The sequence below is a fragment of the Podarcis vaucheri genome (genome assembly GCF_965113315.1).
Source record: "Podarcis vaucheri genome assembly, chromosome: 10".
Classification (NCBI taxonomy): domain Eukaryota; kingdom Metazoa; phylum Chordata; class Lepidosauria; order Squamata; family Lacertidae; genus Podarcis; species Podarcis vaucheri.
In genome coordinates this window covers 42,400,175-42,425,300 of record NC_138748.1, presented here as the reverse complement: position 1 = coordinate 42,425,300, position 25,126 = coordinate 42,400,175, and the positions used below count along the sequence as shown (strand labels likewise).

Genomic DNA, 25,126 nt, shown 5'->3' with positions numbered 1-25,126 from the left:
CTTTGATTCTAGTGCTTCAGCAGAGACATAGACTATGTACACACTATAAAGCATATTTGAAGCACATTAGTTGCCTCAAATAATTTCTGGAGCTACAGTTTAAGGGTTGCTGGGAACTGTAATTCCGTGAGGGGTAAACTACTGTGCCCAGAATTCTTTTAGGGGGAGAAAGTGCTTAGAAGGGTGTACATTACTGCAGTGGGACTAGAACATGGCAAAAAAGTCATACAGTAGTCTTGAAAAAGTTGTGCTTTCACAGCACCTCAGAAAAAGGAAACTTCAGCAACTGGATGCTTCAGGGAAGCCCACAAGTAGGATAGGAAACCTTTTTCCATTTGTTCACCAGTTACTCCTCTTTAAGGGACGCAGGTGGCGCTGTAGGCTAAACCACAGAGCCTAGGGCTTGCCAATCAGAAGGTCAGTGGTTTGAATCCCTGTGATGGGGTGAGCTCCCGTTGCTCGGTCCCTGCTCCTGCCAACTTAGCAGTTTGAAAGCACGTCAAAGTGCAAGTAGATAAATAGGCCTGGAAGCTGTTTGCTGTCTCCCTTGGCCAGTAAAGCAAGATGAGTGCCGCAACCCCAGAGTCATCCGCGACTGGACCTAACGGTCAGGGGTCCCTTTACCCCTCTTTAGCGGATCTAATTGCAATCATAACCCCGATGAGCCAATATAAATAAAGCTACAGAATGCTTTGAAGCCAGAATTTGGCAAACTCAATGTTGTACAAATGTAGGTAAATGGATAGTTAGCTGAGCTACTTAAATGCTCAGTGAAATATCTGATTTGGCACCATCAGTCATTTCTGCCTGTACATCCAATTTCCAAAAGGGTACAAAAAATTTGTTTAATGTGTACAAATAATGTAATAATAACAGAAAGGAACTATGCATTTCTGAAGATGACAAATGTTAAACTTGTCCTTTAACTTCAGGGTGTTGTTTTTGTGGCAGAAAGTGAAAGGGTAACTCTGATCAAGTTCTGCAATTGTGGCTACTCAGCAATTCAGAAATGGTTTCCTCTAAAAGGAGATAGGGGAAGAGAAACCATTTAGTTCCTTTGCTGTCATAAGTTTTAAAAGCAAAGAGATTTTAGGAAGAATGATTTCTGATCATGTTTTTGAAATCAAAGTTGACACTTTAAAAAATACAACTGACCAAAAAGGAAGATTTAAAAAGGTGGTGTTTTTTAAAAAAATAAAACAAATAAAAATAGTTCCCCCCTCCCATTTGTTAGTGCTTATTTGAAGCACTTGTATATTTATCTGGATAGAGTTACCACAATAAGCTGAAAATAAGTGTCAAAGTAGTTCTACCATCCTGAACATAGTTCTTTCTTTAGTTTATGACACTTTAACGTATGTATAGATGGAAAACCTGCAAATGGAACATTGTGACTTGTCTGGTATGCATGTTGTTATCTCCTTAGGTCTCATTTGTTGTCCATTCCCTTTGAGTCTAAGGGTGATGTTTGCAATTTTTCTTGTTTTTCCATTTTTGTGTACGCTTTGTGTCTTTGCATAACTTTGCACATCTAGATGAATATCTAGAGGGTGGAAAAAACATGTAGAATATGCTTAGCTGTGCACTTCTTGCCAGAAAAAAAGTGTCCATGCCCTTGCAAGAAGAACTAGAGGGAGGATAGAAATTGAACCGCATTAAATTTATGCTAAGTCTAGATATGCAGCTATTTCTCTGGCAGGGATCCATGCCTTTAAAAATCTAAAAAGTGCAGCTTTCTCCATCAGTATGTCTTCGTAGGAAGAAAAGCTGCACCATTTGGATTTCTGCCTGCAGGTGTTAAAAGCACAGGAACCCTGCTTTAAAAAAAGATGTAGCAGATCTATCTATAAAGCAGTGTACCTTAACAAAAAACAAACAAGCCTGCATTGATGTGCACTGTTCTGTGGCCTGTTGTTTGGTGGTTTTATTTTAGGCTTTTAATGTAAATGTTATTTGTTTTTAATTGTGATATTTTTGTAACCTACCCTGAAGCACAGTTCTTCAGAAATCCTGGCACATCCACACTGAGGTCTGCCCAACATGGGCAGCTGAGCATACAAATCACCTCAGCTCTGCCTCCCTTTTATATTTTGCATGCTGATTGCAGCATCTGGGCTTGACGAGGCAGGTGACCCTCACCTGCTCCAAGCCTCCTCCAGTTGAGGAATCACATACAGTGGTACCTTGGTTTACGAACTTAATCCGTTCCGGAAGTCTATTCTTAAACCAAGGCGTGCTTTCCCATAGCAGCGGGGGAGTCAGTTTACAAATGGAACACACTCAACAGGTAGCGGAACATGTTCTGCTTCGAAGGCAAAGTTCACAAACCAAAACACCTACTTCCGGGTTTGCAGTGTTCTTAATCCAACTCGTTCATAAACTAAGCCGTTCTTAAACCAAGGTACCACTGTACTTCTTCCCAGAGCTAGTGAGCCCCACCTGGCCAGGTAGGGAGCTGGGCTATGGGCCTTTGTCTGCCTCAGCCTCCTGGTGCACTCCTCTTACTGTTCCCTACGCCTCAGAGCCGGCCATATTTATGGAGACAGGAACCTCTGATGCGTCCTAATGCTCTGGTTCCTGTGCACTGACTCCCATCCCCTTGTCATCCTCTGTCACCCCGTGAGTGCTTCCCACACCGAGCTCTCCTTCCCCATCCCCAGATTGCCCTGGCGTGTCCCAGTCCTGGCTACACCCTTTGCTGGGATCTTCTTCCTCTTCCCCATTGTCCTACCCGTTCATGGCAGCAACTTGAATTTAGTCCGGTATTCCTTCCTTCCTTCCAACCTGAAAATATATTTCTTAAGAGAAACTCATCAACACATGTTGATTAAAATTATGTTGCCCTGCCAGTTAAAATTGCCTCAGAGGCTGAACTTGAGCTGGCTTCTGTAGCTGGCCCTCTCTTGTCTGTGAATTGGCTTTCACTTCACAAACAGAAGTACTAGAGAAAATAGATGAAAAAATACAAATGGACTGTTAATATAGCTTTGCCACCATTCAACCTATCCAGCGATTCACTGTGGTGTCAGCGAAGCAAGATGGCAAATGTTTTAATTATTAATACTTGGTTGGAAAATAGAATTTTCTATCACACCTGATAGAAATTATAAGTTGTTATTATCCCACATAGTAATTTTGGTTTTGAGGATCAGAAAATAAAATAAAAGAGAATGCTTGCTGTTCTTAGGTTGCCCAAAAGAAGCAACATCATCTGTATTTTTGAAATGGACGGCAACGTGAATTGCTCAGCCAAACAGTTCTGCCTTCACAGGAAACGTTGAGAAAGTTTACTGTAGTTAAGTTGAAGTACCGTAACTATAAAAGTTAATCAACAAACACCAGCCATATGTAAACTGTGTGAAGGTTCAGCTTTGCCAGACAGAAACATCAGGTAACCTTGAGGTGCAGTTATAAAGCTGGCAACAAGATGACCCTCTGAATTTAGTAATAACAACAATAAGTTCATTACCATTACATCTACAAGCAGAACTGAGGGTTGGGAATTTATATTGGCTAGTCTAGTTTTATCTGGATGCATTTTCTACTCTTATTTTCATTTTTCTCTTATTGATAACTTTTCAATCTATTTTTAAAATAAGGGTGGGGTTTTTTTTTAGAAGATCTTCTCAAAAATGCATGTTACCATAAAAAAAACTTTCAAGTCAAAGCTGAGTGTTTGTTTTAGTGTGTCTGAGGCCTTATTAGTCGTCCCATATCTAATTGCCTTAGTTTGTTGTGCCAGTTGGGTTGTTTTTTTTAAGTTCCAAAGGTTAAGAGGCTTTTTAGTAATACAGTACGGTAAAAAGCCAACAACAATGAGAAAACACCCCATGGTATTTGTGGTTAAGCAGGTGTTGGTTTACCTCATTTTCTTGCCTCCTTTTCCTCTAAGACTTTGCTGTCACAGTCATCTTAACATTTCATGTTTTCTTCTTTCTTTCTTTCCTCACCTTCATTTATAACTGCTCAAATCTTGCCTGGTGATAGCCTGGAGGCAAGAACACATCAGGTTATGCTTACAAGCAATTATAAGCAGACTGAGAGTGTGTGTGAGTTTTACACACAAGCCTTAGACTGGGACATTGCTGTGGTAGATGTAAAAGGAAAAACGTTTCTCTTCAACCAGGCATTTGGCTGACTGACATTCTATGGCTTTTAAAATGTGTTGTGAGGGGGTTATTGGTTTGTTTTCCTATTACCATGTATTTTGTATTTTTATGTTGTGAATTGCCCAGGAATCTTCTGATGAAGGGCAGTATGCAAATTTAATAAACAACAATAATAATAATTTGCACAGTCATGAGGTCCTTGGAGAAAGTATATGAAAGTGAAACAAATAAAGCTTCACTTTCAGTCAGCTACTGTGAATCTGAAGTTGTCTGTAGCTCTGATTGGCACAAGTTATTTCTTTAGTTTTTGAGCTAATTTTATGAAAATTGGCCAAAATCTACACTTCCCAGACATTCCAGCTATTTCCATCCGCTATTTACAACAGTTGTATCGCAGCTATGTCTGACTTCTGGATGTATGGCAGCCCTAATCTAGAGGGTCACAAGTGAGTCAGCCCTGATTTAGGAGCAAATTTGGTGTGGCAGGACTCAAGGCATAAACTGTTTTCTCTTCACTTCTGGGAGAGCTTGCTCTCATGTAAAAGCTATGTTAAATTTTATTTAAGCATCAACTGTATTATTGTCAAGATAGCAAAACAATCAAACCACAAACATCGTCATACACTGGTGTATTGTGAGAGAGCGAAGGAAAGAGAGATGTGTAAAATCAACCCAGGGTCCCTCACCGTTCTCTCTGGAATAAGAAAAAGATTGCAACACTGGTCATAAAAGACTTAAAATAGTTGGAGGCTGGAGTTGCTTGAACTGAACAAAGTTCTGTGCATGGTTTATTTAACAAAAGTTGCTGAGGAACACTGCTTACTAAGGAGAAGTTATCAAATTGTTTCTTGGAATGCTGTTGGCTGATAAACTGAAGTGCTTCTTGGAAAGAAAACCCTGAACTTAAATACAGGCGCCCGCCATTTTGTGCAGGGGTTCCATTCCTGGGCCCTATGCGCATCAGGTTGTTAAAGCCCCATTACATCCTGCCCCTGTTCTGCCCTCTTCTGGGTCCAAAGGCACACATGCATCACTTCCTGTACTTGCTATTAAATAAGAGTTGCCTTGAAGGGTAATTACAACCTAGTAGCTGGAGTGATTAAAAGAATGACCTGCAATCCTGTGGACTAGGAAAGTTTACATCCTGAAAATGAATCTCAGTTCCTCCTACGATGACTCCCAATTTCTTTGTGTTCAAGGACATATTACCATACACCTCCTTGAATGGACCTGTGAACATTTGTTCTGCTAAACAAGATCCTAAGTAAAATATTTCAAATAAATAGGTTAGTTGAAGAGTTTCTGTTGTTGTCATGTTAAATTGGATGCTGCATCATCCTGGTTTTGCTCTGTGTGTGTGGTCTTTGCTGAGACTGTGGCTTACAACGGAGACTAGAGGTATCGATCAGGACCTGCCCACCCAGGAGGCAAGATGCTGCTTCAGGGGAAATGACATCTGTGGCATGTTCCTTGGAGGCTGGAACTGATTCCTCCTTGGCAGCCCCACCCCAACCTTAAATGTTGCCTTGATAGGAACCTTTTAGTGAATAGGAGGCACTGCTGGTCTCCCCGCACCCCTAGGGAAGAAATGAAGGGGGCTGCCCTCTGGGATCTTTTGGGTTCTGTACCTGCCCAGCATGATTAAGAGCACTCGCCTCACCCCACAATGGTCTTTGATTCTCACTTTAACCACCAGGTAAATTTGATTCCTTCCTACCACCACTTGTTCCAAGTCTAGTTCGTCACACACACACCCCTTCATGACGTAGATATTCACTCCCCTCTTGTTTCTGATACAAATCTTTATTCTCCACTAGTTACTGACCCCTACTTCCCTGGCATGGGGGACCCTGCCATTTTGGGGTTCGCCTCAAGTTCAAAAATGTATTGGGCCGGCCCTGGTATCAATTCAAATAAGTTTATCACTTTGGTTTACATCAGATTGTATCCTGCAACATAGCAGCTAAAGTCTGGATATATTCCTAGTTAAATGGGCCAGATCTGGTTAACACTACAATTCATTATTAGAAATAGCTGTTGAAGGTTAGCAAAGCCTTCTGTGGGCGTCCGTGAACAAGCAAGGCTCATATGGAACTTATTTCCAAGTATAGTTGTTGTTTGTTTGTGTGTGTTTATGTATGGGTTTTTAAATAGTAGCATATTTCACAATGTTTAAGATAAAAGCTCTCAAGTGGTTTTGTCACGTAAAATGTGCTTCCTGGTGTGTGAAGGTATGAAACTGAAATGCTGTAACAAAGAGCATACTAATGAGAAAATTAGGTACAAGAATACTGTGGAGATTGGAAAATGCAGATGTTGAGAACAGAGAAAGTAAGTTACCTTATTTCAATCAGATAGGAACATTTTCATAGTGGTAAAGGAAACTAGCTTTTTATTTGCTATGTCAAAGTGTTCAGGCAAAATGGTTTCTTGTAGCTATCAGTGTGACAGATTAGGCCTACCTTGAAGCAGCATAAAATTACACAATCATCCAGAAATAGTTCAAAGAGAATAATTCAAAACCTGAATTTGTGTGTAGAGAGTAAGTGCATGGTGCCTATACATCCTCTGGTCTTAACATTTATTGTTCAACATTTTTATGTGAGTGTTTATCTCTGATTGGCACAAAAACATCTTTTTCATTTCCTTTTGAAGTCTCCAAGGCTGAGCCATGGATGATGCCTTTTGGTGGAAATACTTCAAAATCTGAGCTTTAACATCCTTTAAAGTGGTTTTGTTTTTGTAAAGATCGTGCATTTTATACATTTTTGTGCTACAAATAGGCCAGAGACTTAGGAGAGCATTTGTTGGGGGGGGGGGATGCAGTTGGAAGTGGGAAGTATGAAAGTCCAATTTAGTGATCGGAAAGCTCTTTGCAATTCTTAGGATTGAAGCTACTGTTCCTTTTGGTTTTTGTTTTTTTAGGAGAGCTAATTATTCTTAATGTTGATATATTCCGCTCCTGGAAAATAATGGCCATGTTACAACAAACGTTAAAAAAAAATCAAAAAAATAATCTGTTCTCTAGCTCTAATAAGCTAATGGAATTATCATAAGCCTGTCAGAAGAACCATTTATAATAATATGGGTTTTTATTATTGACAATCTGTTTTAGGTACCCAACCAGACACACAACGGTTCTTAATGCACTAATTTGACTAGGAAGGAAATCTCTCCCACTCACATTTACTAATAGTCCCATGGGTGATATACAGCAAAATCATACCCAGACTATTGAAATAAATGGATTTGAGTAATTGAAGTTAATTTATTTAAGTAGCTCTACTCTGACTGTAGGGCTTGCTGATTGGAAGGTCGGCGGTTCGAATCCCTGTGATGGGGTGAGCTCCCGTTGCTCGGTCCCAGCTCCTGCCAACCTGGCAGTTCAAAAGCACGTCAAATTGCAAGTAGATAAATAGGGACCGCTCCGGTGGGAAGGTAAACTGTGTTTCCGTGCACTGCTCTGGTTTCGCCAGAAGCTGCTTAGTCATTCTGGCCCCATGACCCGGAAAAACTGTCTGTGGACAAACGTTGGCTCCCTCAGACAGTAAAGCGAGATGAGTGCCGCAGCTTTGTGACTGGACTTAACTGTCAGGGGTCCTTTACCTTTACCTTTACCTTACTCTGAGTGTAATTTAGAAACCACCCATGGAATAACAGAAACATTGCCACCCGACCCCACCCCCACTCACTCCACCTCTTTCCCGCTTTTCTTCCTAAAGTAACACTAATGTCTCAACAAATGAAACTGATCTGTAGAAAATGTAACTTGAAAAATGAGACATTGCACATACTTTAGTAAACCAATAAATCTTTAATAAAAATATGTTTTGTTTTTTTAAAAAAGGAACCACCCATGGATCTATATTTTCCTATTGAAATGAGTTATCCAGTACTTTACAGGACTGCCATTTGCAGTATGGTATTCTATTTTTCCAATTTTCTCTTTGATTTACAGATACTCACTATGCCACCGTATATTGGCAGAAAACTGAGAAGACCTTCCAGGTTAAGGATGTATTGGATAAGAATGGTGATGCTTATGGCTATTATAATGACACTGTACAGTCTACAGGATGGGGGGTTCTTGAGATCAAAGCGGGCTATGGTAACCAGCCCATAAGCAATGAAGACCTCATGTACGCTGCAGGTTACTTGGAGGGCTATCTCACTGCTTCGTAAGTACCTCTGAAAACTAAATGGAGTCATCTGGTGGGGGCATTACAAGTATACATGTTAGAAGAGAAGAAGAGCCAATTGAGCTCATTGTATATTTATTGTTACAGATTTATATTCCTTTTAATCATAAAACATGTATTCAGTGAACAAACATGAAACCATGTAAAGCAATATACATTTGAATCATCTGTAATAATATATAATAAATAATAAATAGCTGAGTCACACATCAGGGAACACGAATAGTAAGTTTTAGTAAATGTGTAAAATTTAATATTGAAGATGCTTGCTTAACATTAGCTGGAAGGGAATTCTAGGTATATGGGGGATGTAATTGTTCATTGAGAGAGAGCTACATTGTACTATAATAGCATTCAGGTTCCTGAAATCTGTCTGTGATCAGCTATAAGTAAAATACACATTATCCACAATTTATTTCTGAATGTGGTTTATGGCATCATATGTATTATTAAACATGGCTGGACAAAGCATCTTAATGTTCATTTGGCCTTAAAGTAATGGGTGGAATGGATGGGACAGAAATGATCTGTATTGACATGGTGTGACTTCAGAGGCATCCAAACTTATTAGATGAAATGTGGTATCTTATTCAAAACTTGGGATAAACTGGATATTTGGTTAGTGTTCTGGGCCCAACTTGCCAAAGCCAATTTGGGACTTCATATCAACATTCCTTACTGTCATATCATGCTCAGCATTCATTATGAATGTATCACAATGTGTGACGTATGACTTGAGATACATGCTGGACATTTGGACTAGAAGCAGATGGTCTATTGTTTTGTTGTTGTTGTTTTTTTAATGCATTTTCATAGTTTGAGCTATAATTTGAGGGATGAGGAATGCCTTTTGAGCTGGGCTGTTCTAGCTCCTGCTGGGTTTCATCAGCGGGTTGGGACAAGTTCCAACGAGCTGGGTGTTGCATGGCTAATGGTACTTTTCTCTTCCTGGAGCGCTTCCAGTTTTGTGCTATAACGCTATACTGAGTGGTGTGTCATTATGCTCTACTGGATGTGTGGGAAGTGGGGAGAACATGCCAACCTAGATATTATGCTTGTTTCTTCAGAAGTATGAACCAGTGAGAGAGGTTATAGTTGCCTCACTATGCCAATATCTTTGCTCGCCCATCTCTTCTTCTAGAAGTTGTTGGCCAAAGCTAAAGTCCTGCTTGCTACAAGAAGTGGGTAGGTGGTGGTGCAAGGACCGTGGACTAGCTGAGCAAGAGTTCAGGAGGCATGGAGTGTTCCAGACCTTTTATTTGCAAATTTACAAAACTTTTTTTAAAAAAGCAATAAAATAAAATTAACAGCCATCACTTCACAATGTGAATTCAGTAACCATCAGCACATACTTCTTGGGTTAAACATGTCAGTTAATATAAGTTCTCCAAATGTCCATATAGGTATCCACACAAAACTGAGGTCTATGTGAAAATAAGTTCAAATGTAGCCAGAGCCATGAGGTCCAAGACCATTGTCTAATGGACAGTGGGTATTTATATTTATAACATTTCCCTCCTCTTTTTTCCCCCCAGACACATGTGTGACCATCTTGCAAACCTGTATACACAGCTGATTAAGAATGTCCTCATTGAGAGAAAAGTTAAAGATTTTATGCGGTATGTTATAAAAATAAAATGCTCTTTTCACAAATAGGAACAAAAGTTGCCTAGAAGTTCCAGTCACCCTGGTGATATTTTCTTGTTTTTGCTGAACAAGTTGATTCAGGAAAATATTGTGCCACAATAAATTTCTTAAGTCTTTAAGGTTGCGCAACGTTAATGGATTTTTGTTTGAAATAGACAGTCCTCTAGAAGCATCCTGGGAGATGTTGCAAGAGTTGACAGTGTACGGTGTCTATAGAGATGCAAGTAAACGCCCTGCACCACCCTGGTTCTTGGGCAAGTAAATTTCCCTGAGGGTATATAATATACGAACTGTTCCCATATAAAATTATAAGTGAAACAAGTTGAAAGGTGACCTGATTTAGTTATCTCTGAACAAAATAACGTTTATTAACACAGCCTGAGTTTTGTCAGCAGGCTACAATGTTTGTTTACTTGATAAAAGTGTGATCTGAGCTAAGCATGTTTACTTAGGAGCAAGTGCCAATGGATCCCAGTTGGACTTAAGGCTATCTGGCCTGTGAAAAAACACACTCTAAAGTCACATTTTCCTCTCTACAGGAAACAAGATAAGTGGACCAGACAACAAATTAAAAAAAACAAGAATGACCCCTTCTGGAGGCATGCTGGGTACATCATTGCCCAGTTGGATGGGCTGTACATGGGAACAGTGGAGTGGGCTAAGCGGCAGCAAAAAACAGTAAGGCTCATCACTTGAAGGGGAAAGAGAGTTTAAACCACACACAAAAACTGAAAGGGTGTTTTTACTGCTTTCTTCTTTCTTCTTTCTTTACAGCAAAGAATCATATTTGCTGCAGCTATCAAATAGGTGCACAGTATCAGAGTTTAATATTAATTCCAGAAACTCTTGTTTGCAACTCTAGGCTTTTAGGTAACTTGGGTGGGGTGATGAAGGTCTGTCTGCACATGCTCTACCACACACACAGAATGGGAAGTGACACTGCATGCAGCTGCTGTCATTGTAGCCATAATTGTTGTGTAGGCCGGCAGCCCTCTGGGATATCAATGAGGCGGCAGCATTGAGAATTAGCAAGTTGAGAACTGACTGGAGACAAATAGCTTTCACCTTTATTGCCAAGCTCAGCCATTTTATTTCACACTGGGAGAGTAGAGACACGAATAACTAACTGACCTTTCCGTCTTTGTCTAAGCACTGCAAGGAAACATGGAGCCCAGGGTTTATGAAGGCAGGATCAGCAGCATTTAAAATAAATAGCACTTATCCCCTGATGGTTTTGCTTCCAGCTTTCTCTGAAAGTAAGCTGCAGAAACAAAGAAGAAATGAAAAAGGTTGAGAATTGTTTCACAACCAGATCTGTGATCCTATTAAGCACCTTGGAAGTAAAAATACAGTTGAAATACATTGACCTTGCTTCTGGATAAAATACATTTTGAACATGTGTGTATTATACTAGAAGTTAACACAAATATGTTGTAACCTTCACATACCGCATTGGCCTGAATATAAGCCTTTCCCCCCCAAATTCTGATGTGAAAAAGTGCTGCTTAAATTCGTGAGCTTACGAAAATGGGCTTTTACGATATCACTGCTGAAACAGACATACCGTAAAATGGAACGGGTGTGAGTGCCTAAACGGGTGTGAGTGTTCTAAATGATTTCTCACAAATGGTGAGATTGCAGCTGTGTATAAGGGAGGATTCATTTTGGGGATAAGGGCTGTGGTGCAGAAATGAACAGTCCTCAAATATTCTCAAAACTTAGGAGCGTTGCTCCATTATTGTTTATCTGTCTCCGTGTGCACACATGTAATACCAAATGTATTAATTATCATGACTACCACCCTTTGCATAATGTCCTGGGAGTAAGCTGCATTGAACTCAGTGGTGCTTAATTCTGACTGCATAGGTTCACTTTGTAAAACGCACTGATCTTTAACAAAAGAACTTTAACCTGCTGAAATGCAACAGTTGGCTTTTAATTAGACATGCAAACAATCTTGCAAAGAAGTGTTTCCTTTGAAAGTTCTAGCATGAAGTAGGGACACCATCAGAGTAAAAGAAAAACATATTTCACCTCTGCAGGATTTTTGTCCTCATTCTCTGACTTTGGTCACATCAGATGAAGTGCATGTTTCACAAAATTTGCATGGAGGTAATTTTGATGTCAAGCATAGTATTTTACAAGAAACTACAGGATAGAACTGCAGCATGGATAACATTATGTGTACAGATTAAAAAACTGTGAGTGCACAGGAGCCAGAGTACAGTATACAATAATGTATACACAGGACTCATCCCATTCTCTCCCTCATTTAGTCACTTAGAAAATTAACTTAACCCTGTGGGTACCAAAATTAGGAGCAGTTTTTCATATGATACCAGTTGTAGCAATATTTGGCCAGAGCCACACGCTGTTGTGCACAACCTTCCCCCCAGAGTTTTTGTTTGTGTTGCACTGATCGAGTCAGTAGTAGTGATGTACATGTCTTTTCTGTGCCTTACTTGTCAATATGGTACTTAAAAGCACTACAGTTCTTAAAGTGGGTCATTCATTCTCCCTCTTCAGCATCTGAGGCACAGCAATCTGAAGAGATTAAATTATACACAGCACAGAGCAAAATGGGACCCAGGAAGAGAGCATAAAATCAAATCTGTTACAACAGCTGGTCTGTCTTTGCATATTCTGGATGGCTATGATAGAAGTAGTATATAAATTGTCTTCTACCTGTTCTGAGCTCCATTAGAAGCATCTGGCAGAATTCCATGAGCTGCTTTTGAATCCATTCTCTTTGCCTTCTTACAAAATAAGCTCTGGGCAATAATCACCTATATTTGTTTTTCAAGGATCCATATGCCTATATAAACAAAAGTCTATTTCATCTGTCTCTTTGTTAGGTCAGTTGTTACTGCAGCATCCCATGCTTGCCAGATCCAATAACTCTTTAACTTCTGACATGCAAAACATTCCTTAGTCAAGCAACTTGGTTGGTTAGAGCAGGTGCTGATAATGCCAAGGTTGCAGATTCAATCCCCGTATGGGACAGCTGCATATTCCTGCATTGCAGGGGGTTGGACTAGATGTTCCTCAGGGTTCCACCCTACTTCACAGTTCTATTATTCTATCTGTTTAAATACCTCACATAACTTTGAGCACCACTTTTCCAATACACTGTCAAGCATCCTTTGCTCTGTCATTAGTCTAGATCAGGGGTCTGCAACCTTTAAGACAAAAAGAGCCACTTGGACCCGTTTCCGAGGAAAAAAACAACTGGGAGCCGCAAAACCATTGCGACATTTAAAACAAATATATCTCCGGAGCTGCGATCTGACAGCGGGCGGGAAGGTGACGTCGGGACAGTGCGTGACTAACGCACGTACCACCCCCGTACAGCGCCCGCCACAGTGGGGAGTGTCGGGGCGCACAATGCCTCTCCTCCCCTCGCTAGTATCCGCCCCAGAGCCGCGGCAAAGGTGTAAAAGAGCCACATGCGGCTCCGGAGCCGCGGGTTGCAGACCCCTGGTCTAGATCTTAGGACCAAAGTATAACTCTTTGCTGAAGGAATTTATTTATAGTCACATTTTCCAAAGAAATGAGGGGTTTAAATATTGAATATATTTAGAGAACTATGTATACATAACATACAGTTGCTTTCCTTAATTTCATAATTTCAGTGTTTAAAGTCGCTGTCTAAACCACTTTTTGCAAATATCTTGGCAAATAGTATATTTTGGTACTAGCTGCATCTAAACTCTTATATTCAAACTCCACATAATTCTCTACCCTTCTTAATCTTAAAGAAGGCTAGGAAAACAATCTTATTCCCTGCTATATTCTGAAGAAGCGTACTGAGAGGATTTTTTTTTGAAAAACTTTATTGCTACACAGTACTTTTGATTAGGAAACCAACTTCTACCATGTCATGATAATTCTGCAAGAATTATTAGCAAAGAGTTTGGATTTCCTGTTTCTCAAGGCAAAACTAATTCTAAAAATGATATTGAGAAGAAACATACTGACTTGCTGTACATCCTCTTCTGTTCTAGCTGTTTCATAATATTACATGCTCAGCTTGTATTATTCCACAGTACTAGGAAATCTGCTGTTTTCATAGCTACCAGCTACAGTTTCCTCTGCTGACATGGTTTCCTTGAGCTCCTAATCCCCAGCCCATCAACCATGCTGAAGGAGGGAGGCTTGCCCTGGCTCTGTCATTCACTAATTGTGCATTTTTTGAGGGAAGAACCACCTTCCCTCTGTCTCCTCCACCAGTCCTACCTAGTAACAGGAAGAACTGCAGAGGGAAGTTTTGTCCTACCACATCTTTCTGCATAAGAACTGAAATATACTCAGAGTCGCAAAGTGATTTCATGCTCTTTATTCAGCTCATAGTGGTGAGGAGGAATGAATGAAAGTCCCCTCACAGTATCTGCTTTATATGCACTATTTACACAATGGGCTGCACATGATTGGCTAATTCCGGAATTCTACTGTAAGCCAATCAGGTTGTGGATTCACTTCTATCTGGAGCATGATTGGGTGGTTCCTGCCAACCAGTCATACTGCTGCATTGTTCTAGGACCAATCAGACTGCTGCATTCTGAATCCTATTGTTCTAGGACTAATCAGACTGCTGCAATTTGGATCCTATTGTTCTAGGACCAATCGGACTGCTGCAGTTTGGATCCTATTCAACTCAGTACATAACAGGAACAAAGGAAACTGCCTTGTGGCAAGTCAAATCATTGGTTCTTCTAGCTTAGTATTGTCAACACTTGACTTTCTGGGGTGCCATGCAGGAGTCCTTCTTGGCCCAACTTGGAGATGCCAGGGATTAAATCTGGGACGCCTTGCATGTAAAGCATGTGTTCTACCCCCTCAGCTACATTCTCAGTATAAAGAGAATGGGATACAAAATCACCATTAATGGACAGCCACCTCTTCTGAGGGAACCAGAACCATGTTCACCATCTACATGGCAGCCATATTGTTAATCGAGTTCCTCAACGAACCCCTTTTCAAAATTGGCATTGCAGTGGCTTTTTTTCAGCTCTTGAGTAAAGAGGCCAACATTGGTGATGTTGCATATCCGTTTGCAGAAAAACGGCAGCTTCACATCTGATCTCTTCAAGAAATTTCAGGCCTGTACTATATCCAGGCCTGGTAATTTGTTAATTTTTGATTTGTGCACTAGAACTAAAATTTCATTACTTGTCACTTGACTTAGTTCTTCAGACTCCCTCCTTGGAAAAAAAAGTCATTCAGGCATAGACAGCTATTACTGTGTTGGGTACCACTGTCATGGGAAACTTGAGTCTAAAATTACAAATATCTCATCTCTCTTTACTTCCAGCCTCTCACTCCCTTCCAAGTCTATTTCCTGAATGCAGTTGGAGATCTGCTTGACCTCATTCCTGCCTTATTCTCAGGTTCAGCAATGACTAATTTAATGACAGGAGACTCTACACAGTACCTATGGGATATGGGCCATTGCTCTGCTCTGATTAAGGTGAGTCCAACAACATTCCTGTTTCTATGTTTAGGCCTAAAAGAAAAGATGTAACCAACTGCACCCCAAAATGGAATTTATACTTTGGACCCCATTTTTCTAAGCCTCATGCATACATAGCATTGATAATTAAATCTCATACTGTTGGTTTTACAATACTTGAGAGCCAGTGTGGTGTAGTGGTAGTCACGTAATCTGGGAAACCGGGTTCGTGTCTCTGCTCCTCCACATGCAGCTGCTGGGTGACCTTGGGCCAGTCACACTTCTGTGAAGTCTCTCAGCCCCACTCACACTCACTTGTTGTGGGGGAGGAAGGGAAAGGAGAATGTTAGCCGCTTTGAGACTCCTGAAGGGGAGTGAAAGGCGGGATATCAAATCCAAACTCTTCTTCTTCTTCTTCTTTAATTAATTGTCATTGTCTGTTCTCTCTAAAACAGCCCCACTTTATTCTGGGAGAAAGTTTCAGAAGTGTCCCAGTCAAAAATGTAATCAAGATATTGGATATGCAATAGTTTGAAAGAAAAGTCAAGTCCTAAGAATTCCCTCTCTCAATCAGACCAATATTTGCATAAAATGCATATTTTACTAAAACTGATGTTCACAGAAATGGCAAATACCAAACTAAAATATATTATTGGAGAGAGAATTTTGGATTTATAAATTATTCATATACACCTTGGAAATATACAACAGGTATTCTGATATGGAATCTAAGCAGATGTGCAACATAAGAATTCAAATATAAGTAAATGGAAGGGTTAAGATGCACCCTACTGACAGTGTTTTGACAGGCAATCGAAAATGTTGAACAAAAATGTTACAAGGAATATCCGATTCAGGGATATGGGTGCTATTTCCTTTTAAAAGAAAAATAAAATTAGTCTGTCTTTAAGCTGCCACAAGACTCTGTCATTTTGACTGCATGAGACTAACATGGCTACTACTTCTCTTGGCTAGGTCCTCCCTGGATATGAAAATATATTATTTGCTCATTCTAGCTGGTTCACATATGCGGCTACTTTGAGAATCTATAAGCATTGGGACTTTAAAGTTGATGATCCACAAACGAGCTCAGGCCGTGCTTCATTCAGCAGTTACCCAGGTAACTTAAATGTGTGAATGGAACTCTGTGTGAGTTTGTTACGTTTGAATGCAGGAGTCTTGCCTGTATGCTGTAGAATCTCATAGTTTGCTGCCCTGTAGGAACTTGAATTCAAAGGCAGATAGGGCAACAAAGACTTTATTATCCAAAGAAACCTGCAGATTAATACGTAGCAAAATTTGCTGAATGGTTAGACAAATTGGATATGGATTTGGGCTGGTAAGGAGGTTGTGCTTCTTCAGTGGACTAAATCCAAAACTTTATTGCTTAGCCAAAGGTCATCACTCATAAAACAGCACAATAAAAATGGGAAGACCATTCAAAATGTGATTAATACAAACTAATAGCATGACCACCAGCTGACGTAATCTCCCTCACCCTCACTGAACCTGTACCATTGAGTTTGCCCTAAGGAGACTCACATCCCTGTGTGTGTGATCTTGGCACCAGCCCAGTGATACTGGATATCATGAGCCTGCTTTTCAAGTCTGCCACACAAGCTTCAACCACAAACCACTACAAACCACCCAAGTGCCTAGTAGTGTTTTTGTAGTGTTGCACCTACTGAGAACACTGCATCCTTCAGTCAAAATATTTCAAGATGCCTCTAGCTGGCCCTGAATTAATTCCAGTTAGTGTGCGTAGGAAAAGGTAGATGGAACAACTTTCCTTCTTAAAGCTATGCCCCAAACTTTTAACAGCATGTTTTTAACTGGCTTTTTTACCTGCTGTTGTCATTTTGGTGCCTGGCAGATAATTTATTTTTAATTTTTAACTGCAGTTGTAATCCTGTCAACTGCTTTATGCTGCTTTTATAATTTTGTAGTTTTTAGTTTATGTTTTTTAAATATATTTGTACTGTAATCTTTTTATAAACCACCCTGGGAATATGGTTGAAAGGCTGTATAAAACATAGTATTAATAAACAAATACTTTGCATGGATCCTATGTTTGTGCAAGCAGAAGGCAGCTTGAAAAGTCAGTACTTCCTTTCCTGCCTCCAAGGGTGGTTGGAAGCCTTTTCAACAGTGTGGGCAACAGTGTGCTAGGAACCTGCAGAGCACAGTGTGGGTAACCGCTGGTACAAAATTCCTCAGCTCAGTTAGCAATCACATGGGACAGGGGCAAAACAGCACCTCTCCAAACTTTGTGAGTGCAAGATTTTGCATGTGCTGAGTATAAGGGTTTGATTGTTAAGTGTGCCTGCTTTTAACAACAGTGCAATATTGTACATGCATGATTGGGTGCAAGAGAAGAAACATGGAAGAGAGACGTTAAGAAAAGGATGAGGTCCAGAGAGGTGGCATGTGTGTGGCATGGGATCCCTGTGTGAATGTGCCACTGGTCTTATTATTTCATTTATTTATTGCATCTATACCCCACCTTCCCTTCCAAGGAGCTCGAGGTGGCATACATGGTTCTTCCCTCCTCAATTAATCTGCACAACAGCCCTGAGGCTGAGAGGCAGTGATGAGCCCAAGGTTGTCCAGTGAGTTTCGTGGCTGAGTGGGAATTCTAATCCTGGTTTCCCAGGTCCTGGTCTGACACTCTTAACCATTACACAACACTTGGCACTTGTAGAAGATTTCTGTTCCCTTGCTGTGGTGAGAATGGATGAATGCTGCGGTATACATTTATATGCACAAAATTTAAAACAACTTGCCTGGAAATACTTTGTGCAGTGCTTGTAGTGGCCATGCTGTAGCCTTCCCACATGCTGCTGCCTTTCTACCTGTGCAACATCCCACAATGGAGCATGCTTTTATTTTATTTTTTATCGCAATAGGGACTGTGTTTTATTATATTATATTTCATGCTTGTACCATTTTCAGCACAGTCACTCCTGTTTCTGATTATGTCTCGCCCTTTGGGGGAACTCCTTGAAACACTAACATCACCTCTCGTTAATAAGGCTGTGGTGAATGAGGCTGCGAGGCCCCAGTGTCCTCTACAAGGTTTGCTGAGTAGCTACATGGCTTGGATCCAGAAGATGCAATCAGAAACACTTTTGTTTGCATTGATAGAATTATGGGGCTCATTCAAGGATCCTTGAGAGTGAGCGATAGGGAGACTGGCTTACAGATGAAGTAGATAAACCGTGTCAAGAGGCAATTTCAATTACATCAAATTCTCATAAGCCCATGCAAATAGAGAAACACAATGCTGACTAGGCAGAACTTCAGAGAGCCGCCGGTGCTTGTAGTTTTCATTTTCAAGTACTTTTCCTTGGGGATGCTGATTTCCCCCTGCTATTTTCCAGGGCACATACCTGTTACAGAATCACAACCTACAAAATTAGTTCTAAGGGCTGTGTACATGTCTCTGTGTGATACCTTTTAGAAACCTATGTGGAACCAGTGAATGTGAACACCTAGGAAATTGTCTTGTCAGCTGTTTGGCCATCTGTAGTTTTTAGATGTCTCTGTAAGAGAGTTATAAGCTCATGTCACATAAGCAGCCCATTGTGAAGCTCATAATGGAACTGAATTGTGACTTTGATGTTGTTCATTTAACTTAAACAAAGCATTTATTTCATCTTTCTTTAATACTGTATTTTATAAAATATTATTCGGTCCTCCATGGACTACAGAGGTTTCATCCAATGTCAGGGGATTCTCTGGTAAATGGCTGGGTGGTTGTGGTGTAAGTCAGTCTAGTCAATTTTATTTTATATAGCCAAAGGCCTTTACAATGGACAGCAGAGAATAAAAGGAAAACTTTCTTCTAAAATCATACAATGTAGCCTGTAGGAGTTTACAGCATAAAAAGAAATTGACTACATTAAAATTTTAAATTGGAGTGCATTCACGTAGCTGGAACGGAGCTTCTTGGCTGCCAGTGCAAATTTGGCTCCCTGGTGTGTAAATATATAGATGTTTATCTGCTAGGAATTCAACTGTCACTTCCTGTGTGGATCGACCTGGAAGCTAATTAAGAATTGGCAGTATAGTTTCCTCTGGGCATTGTGTACAGGGGGCAAATCAGAAGATAGTGTGTGATGTCCTCTACCTGATTGCATCCATATATACATTTCAATTCATATGGGGAATTATTTTCTAAATATGTTGAGGGCATCTGTTGGAATCTTAGTTCTTCAAAGGCCCTGTGTAGCTGTGGTAAGGTCAGAGTCTCAAGGTGATGGGGCCTTAATTGATTGGTCATAATTTAGGAGGATTTCTGGGCTCCTAATCACTTAAAAATAGGAGCAACAAAATGACTAAATTAGACTGCAGAAATGAAGACAGGTGGGCAAGCCAGGGATGGATTTTTGTGTGGAAGGTCTGTGAGCTCTCTTAATCCCTGTGTTCAGCTGTTCAGAGGCATTGGTTGCTTTCATTCTTAGCTCCAGATGGCGGATCTTGGAGTTCCACTAATATGAAATAGATCCTGCAGAACTGACACCTCCCCTCCCCTGTTATACATCTGTGGACTGCACTCAAGAAAGGTGGCTTATAAATTAAATTTACAAAAATCATCCCAGTCAGCGGACTGCTTTGCTAAGCCTCATAACAGTGTGTTATTATGTCCCTTGATTGACAAGAAGATATTGTAAACTGACTGCCTAGTATTTGACCATAGTCCATTATTGCCAAATATTCCATGAAGTCAGGAATGTCTGACTGTATAGGTGGCAGTTCCCCATTTAAAATTGTTTATAAGGGTGTCCTTTCTTAGCAAGGTTGGGGTGAGGACTGCTTGTCCCCTGGCCTTGCAGCAGTCAGAGACAATCCAGGAGCCCAGCAAATTTTTTTGGAGAAGCCTCAGAATAAACATTGTGAAGCATTCATTTATGAATAACAAACCATCTCCTTTTATTTCGTATTCAGGTTTTTTGGTATCCCTAGATGACTTTTACATACTTGGCAATGGCTTGATCATGTTGCAGACAACAAACAGCGTATACAACCATTCTCTTCTCAAGCAAGTGGTACCTGAGAGTCTCTTTGCATGGCAGAGAGTCCGCATTGCTAACATGATGGCCCACTGCGGAAAGTCCTGGGCACAAGCCTTCGAAAGGGAAAATTCTGGTTGGTATATTTGAAGTGAATCTCTTTGTGTACAATTCTCTCAATCCTCTTGTCCCAAAAGTTAAAAGTTTAACTGTCTCCTCACTGACTTTAGGTACTTATAACAACCAGTACATGATACTGAATACAAACAGGGTCAAACTGCAAGAGAGTCTTGGTGAAGGAACCCTCTATGTCGTTGAACAGATCCCAAAACTTGTGGAATATTCTGATCAGACAAGTATTCTCCGTAAAGGTAAAAGCTTCAATAGGAGTTCTGGAGTTTGGGTTTGGGTTTTTTTTAAAAAAAGTCTCTGCTGAAAGTTATCACTTTTGCTTAACTAGGGAGAATTAGAAAATAGTCTAGGAGAAATTTGTAACACACCAGTAATACCAGATTTGTATTTGTGCAAAAAGGGGTGTGTGTGTAGTAATGTAATGTTTGCAAGTGACTCTAGCACGCAGCAGCGTAAATGATAATAGATGCTCAAAAGACTTCCACTGTTTTTGGGTAAATGCTGAGATTCTTTGGTATGTCAGCCTCTCCAAGTGAAATTTGCTTTTACAACTGTTACATTCCTTCCAATGCAAGTTCTGTCCCACTCATTTATTTCCTTGTGAGTGACAGCAAGCTCTAGACAGAGGGCTGTGTTTCTTGCAGTTCAGCTTTCAAATCCAAAACTTTGGGAACTTTCAAGCAGTGTCCAAAACCTCTTCTCCAATGCTCCTTACCCTTTCGTGTCTGCTTTTACAGGATACTGGCCTTCTTACAACGTCCCTTTTCATGAAAATATCTACAATCTGAGCGGATATACAGAGTATGTTGAAAAATACGGCCTAGACTTCTCTTATGAGATGGCTCCCAGAGCAAAAATCTTCCGACGGGACCAAGGAAAAGTGACTGACATGGAGACCATGAAACACATAATGAGATACAACAGTATGACATTTTTAATTATCCTTTAACATATGGCCAGGGAACCTTTTTTCTGCCTAGGATGACATTTCCTCTGGTGTAATTATTGAGGTCCAAATGCCAGCAGCAGGGCAGGGCAGAAGCTGATGATGGATGGGGCCATCCCAATTTTTTATCTTTCTTTCTGCCATAGCCTGCTGTCTGTCCTTGCCACCCATTTCTTTCCTCTTCCTTGCCATCCAGGGAGGGGTCACTCTTGTCAGAGGTGTGATATGATCACTTGCAGAGGGCTTCTCAATCTAGGCCAGGGGTCTGCAACCCGCGGCTCTGGAGCCGCATGTGGCTCTTTTACACCTTTGCTGCGGCTCCGTAGCGGATACTAGCGAGGGGAGGAGGCGCATTGTGCGCCCCGACACTCCCCACTGTGGCGGGCGCTGTGCTGGCTGTGACGTCGCATGGGGGCGGTGCGTGCGTTAGTCACACACCATCCCGACATCACATTCCCGCCTGCCCGCTACATTGTAAGGGGCATGTACGCTGGTCACTGCATTGAAAGGGGGCATGTACGCTGGTCACTGTTTTGAAGGGGAGTGAAGAACACACACACACAAAAAAGGTAACTTGTTAATCTAACGTTTATTTCTATGAGGAGGAGTAATTCTGAGGGGTCAAACAAAGAAATAATAAAAAAGTGACAAAAAAGTTATTTTTATAATGACGAGTTTTGCGGCTCCCAGTTTTTTTTTCTTCGGAAATGGGTCCAAGTGGCTCTTTTTGTCTTAAAGGTTGCAGACCCCTGATCTAGGTTGATGGCACAGGTTGTCCACCCCTATTTTACAGACATTTCCCCTCCCATCTCCACAACATGAAAAGGCTCATTGCAAGGAATTAGCACTGCCATCATCTGTGTGCTTGCTAGCCTTTTCAGGCAACTCAGAAGAAATCATAAGAGTTTTCCCTTGCTGTTTTGGTTTCTGAACCGAACTGGGACAAGGAAAGAAAGTTGTTGAACTTTAACTACCTGGATACAGTTTTCAAAACCCATTGAGATTTTGAGGTGGGAACCCAAATCTAACAACATATTAGTCCTCCCCCTAAAAAAAAAAGAACTTCTCAGATCTTTGGGTTTAGTCCCTTACATTTCTGTTTATTCAGCATCCATCGTGATTTGCTTGCAGAAAGTTAATGCAGAGGTTAGATTATACCTAGAATCATAGAATAGAATCATAGAATGATAGAGTTGGAATAGACCACAAGGGCCATCGAGTCCAACCCCCTGCCAAGCAGGAAACACCATCAGAGCACTCCTGACATATGGTTGTCAAGCCTCTGCTATTGAGACCTATTGAGTCTGATTTGTTTGAGGGTGTTTACATGTCTTCTCATTAAACACTTTTTCATTCCACAGTTTTCAAAGCATTTCTATGTCATTTTCCAAAACTTTAAAAAGCCTGTGGTGTTGTTGTTTTTAGGCAGATTTTTTGCTAGGGTGATAAAGTGCTTTTCGTCCACTTTAAATGTGCAGAATGGAAGTTTTGGTATGCAATCAAATCACATTCCCACAAAATACTGAGTCTGGAGAGCTTCATTAATGTGTGACCCCGAAATTTTGGATCCCCTCCAAACTGATGCCAAGTCTGGCAGTCCCCCCAGTGTTGTCAAAATACCTCCCAGTGTGAATGAGACTCAAGTTGAACTGCGGTTAAAATCCTGTCTGTAAATACCTAACTCTGTGAGCAGTCAGGGCCATTTGCATTCTGCACTGTAACCCCTGAGGCATTTGACATCTAGCACAGAATGGCTGAAGCATTTGTTTTCAATGCAAGGGTATGAGTCACCATTGCCTTTGCTCTCCCTTTAGCCCTGTGATCAGCCCAGGCTTAGCCATGAACCTCACAGAGTGATCTTGAGCCTCTCTCTCTCTCTCTCTCTCTCTCTCTCTCTCTCTCTTTCTCTCTCTTTCTCTTTCTCTTTCTCACCTACCTTATAGAAGTGCTGTGAGAATAAAAGCCGGAGAGGGCCTAAACTCTTTGAGGTCAGGCCAGGCAGGAGGATGCAAATGTAAATTAACAAATACAGTGGTACCTCGGGTTACAGAAGCTCCATGTTACAGACGCTTCAGGTTACAGACTCCACTAACCCAGAAATAGTACATCGGGTTAAGAACTTTGCTTCAGGATGAGAACAGAAATTGCGCAGCGGGGGCAGGGGGAGGCCCCATTATCTAAAGTGGTACCTCAGGTTAAGAACAGTTTCAGGTTAAGAATGGACCTCCAGAATGAATTAAGTTCTTAACCCAAGGTACCACTGTACAGAGAAATGAGGTGGGTCCTCATGGCTATGAACACTTACTTAAATCCTCATTCTCTGGTTCCTTTGTTTTCTAGACTACACAAAAGATCCCTATACAAGGCACAATCCCTGTAATACCATTTGCTGCAGAGGAGACCTGAACCCTGAGTCTCCAATGCCAGCTGGCTGCTATGACTCCAAGGTAAAGACTCCCAGAAGAACTGGCCTGTTCTAGATGCTTGTGGGGAGGGTGGATTCATTCATTCATTCATCCATTCATTCATTCTCTCTCTCACACATACACACACTTCCTCCTCTGTTATGTCATTATATGCAGCCCAAAGGTAAGGACAGTGACAGATTTATATGTGGGCTGGGCGGCTGCAGGCCAGGGCCTCATAATGTAGGAGGGCCTCAACCTCTTGCCAAAAAAAGTTAGAAAACAGATACCTTGGCTCAGTTGCTTGGTAACATTCAACCTGTGACATATAAGTCTATGACTCTGTAACAGTTACACAAGTGCATATTTACTGTTTAGTAAAGTTTGTGGAGGCTTTAAAGCTTCTCATAGAGTTATATGATAAATAAGTAGTGCCCTACTTTCACTGAGTAGTAGAGAAAGAAGAAAATGAGGTTTTGTTTCTCATGATCAGATTCTATTAAGTTTTGGTCTCCCAAGGCCTCCTAGCCCAGGGCTGGAGTTGCTTTAATCCGGCCCTGGGTAAGAATGCAGCCTGCCCTTTCTTGCGGAAAGGCACATTCACGGTATTTTTAAAACCGTGCTCTTTTTGTGCAGAACTCTTCATGCACAAAATAGTTACCGGTATATTAAAAAATAAGATTTGCCCTTCTTTTCATTGTAAGCCGCCTTGAGACTTTGGAAAGGAGACAAATAAATTGAGTGCAACGGAAGCTGAGCAAAATGGAGAAGGAAAGAGGTTGGATAAGTTTTGGACCAGTAGTGTGCTGGTGTTGTGTGTGTGTGTGTGAGAGAGAGAGAGAGAGAGAGAGAGAGAGAGAGAGAGTGTGTAGCTCTGTGACTTTTGGGGTGTGTGATGATACGGCCCCCTTTCCTTTTACAATGAAGTATTCTCCTATGATCCTTCACAGGTATCAGACCTCTCTATGGCCACGAACTTTGCAGCCTATGCCATTAATGGACCAACCGTGGAAGAGGACCTGCCTGTGTTCAGCTGGACGCGTTTCAACAAAACAAAGCACCAGGGCTTACCAGATTCATATAACTTTGATTTTGTCATCATGAAGCCAGTGCTGTGAAATAAGCATCAGAAGCTCTAACATCTAGGGAGGGGGAAATAAGTTCAAAAAAATAATAATTCACGCTTTTACTGCCATACCAAATAAACCGGCCTGTGCCCACCTGGGA

At 41.0% G+C, this 25,126-nt stretch overlaps 1 protein-coding gene and 1 long non-coding RNA gene across 6 annotated transcripts in view; one reads left to right on the top strand and one right to left on the bottom strand.

Annotated features, from left to right (window-relative positions):
- Positions 1-5,925, bottom strand: part of LOC309541853 — a 9,839-nt gene extending 3,914 nt beyond the window's left edge. The window contains exons 1-3 of one of the 3 annotated variants that reach the window (XR_014223968.1): positions 5,494-5,925; positions 3,864-3,988; positions 1,562-1,627 (exon numbers count right to left, since the gene is read on the bottom strand). This is a non-coding gene — a long non-coding RNA (uncharacterized lncRNA). Of the gene's footprint in view, positions 1-1,561; positions 1,628-3,863; positions 4,194-5,221; positions 5,396-5,493 lie in introns of those variants that run through there. The other 2 variants (XR_014223969.1, XR_014223970.1) reach the window with 2 other exon arrangements.
- PLBD1 (phospholipase B domain containing 1) overlaps positions 1-25,126 on the top strand; it is a 27,012-nt gene extending 1,886 nt beyond the window's left edge. For 2 of the 3 annotated variants that reach the window (XM_082240003.1, XM_082240005.1), the window contains exons 2-11: positions 8,068-8,287; positions 9,844-9,927; positions 10,495-10,633; positions 15,267-15,422; positions 16,380-16,524; positions 20,352-20,552; positions 20,647-20,787; positions 21,286-21,471; positions 23,835-23,941; positions 24,850-25,126. In XM_082240003.1, coding sequence (XP_082096129.1) covers positions 8,068-8,287; positions 9,844-9,927; positions 10,495-10,633; positions 15,267-15,422; positions 16,380-16,524; positions 20,352-20,552; positions 20,647-20,787; positions 21,286-21,471; positions 23,835-23,941; positions 24,850-25,017 — 1,547 coding nt within the window. In that variant the 3' untranslated portion in view covers positions 25,018-25,126. Of the gene's footprint in view, positions 1-6,361; positions 6,441-8,067; positions 8,288-9,843; positions 9,928-10,494; positions 10,634-15,266; positions 15,423-16,379; positions 16,525-20,351; positions 20,553-20,646; positions 20,788-21,285; positions 21,472-23,834; positions 23,942-24,849 lie in introns of those variants that run through there. The other variant, XM_082240004.1, reaches the window with a different exon arrangement.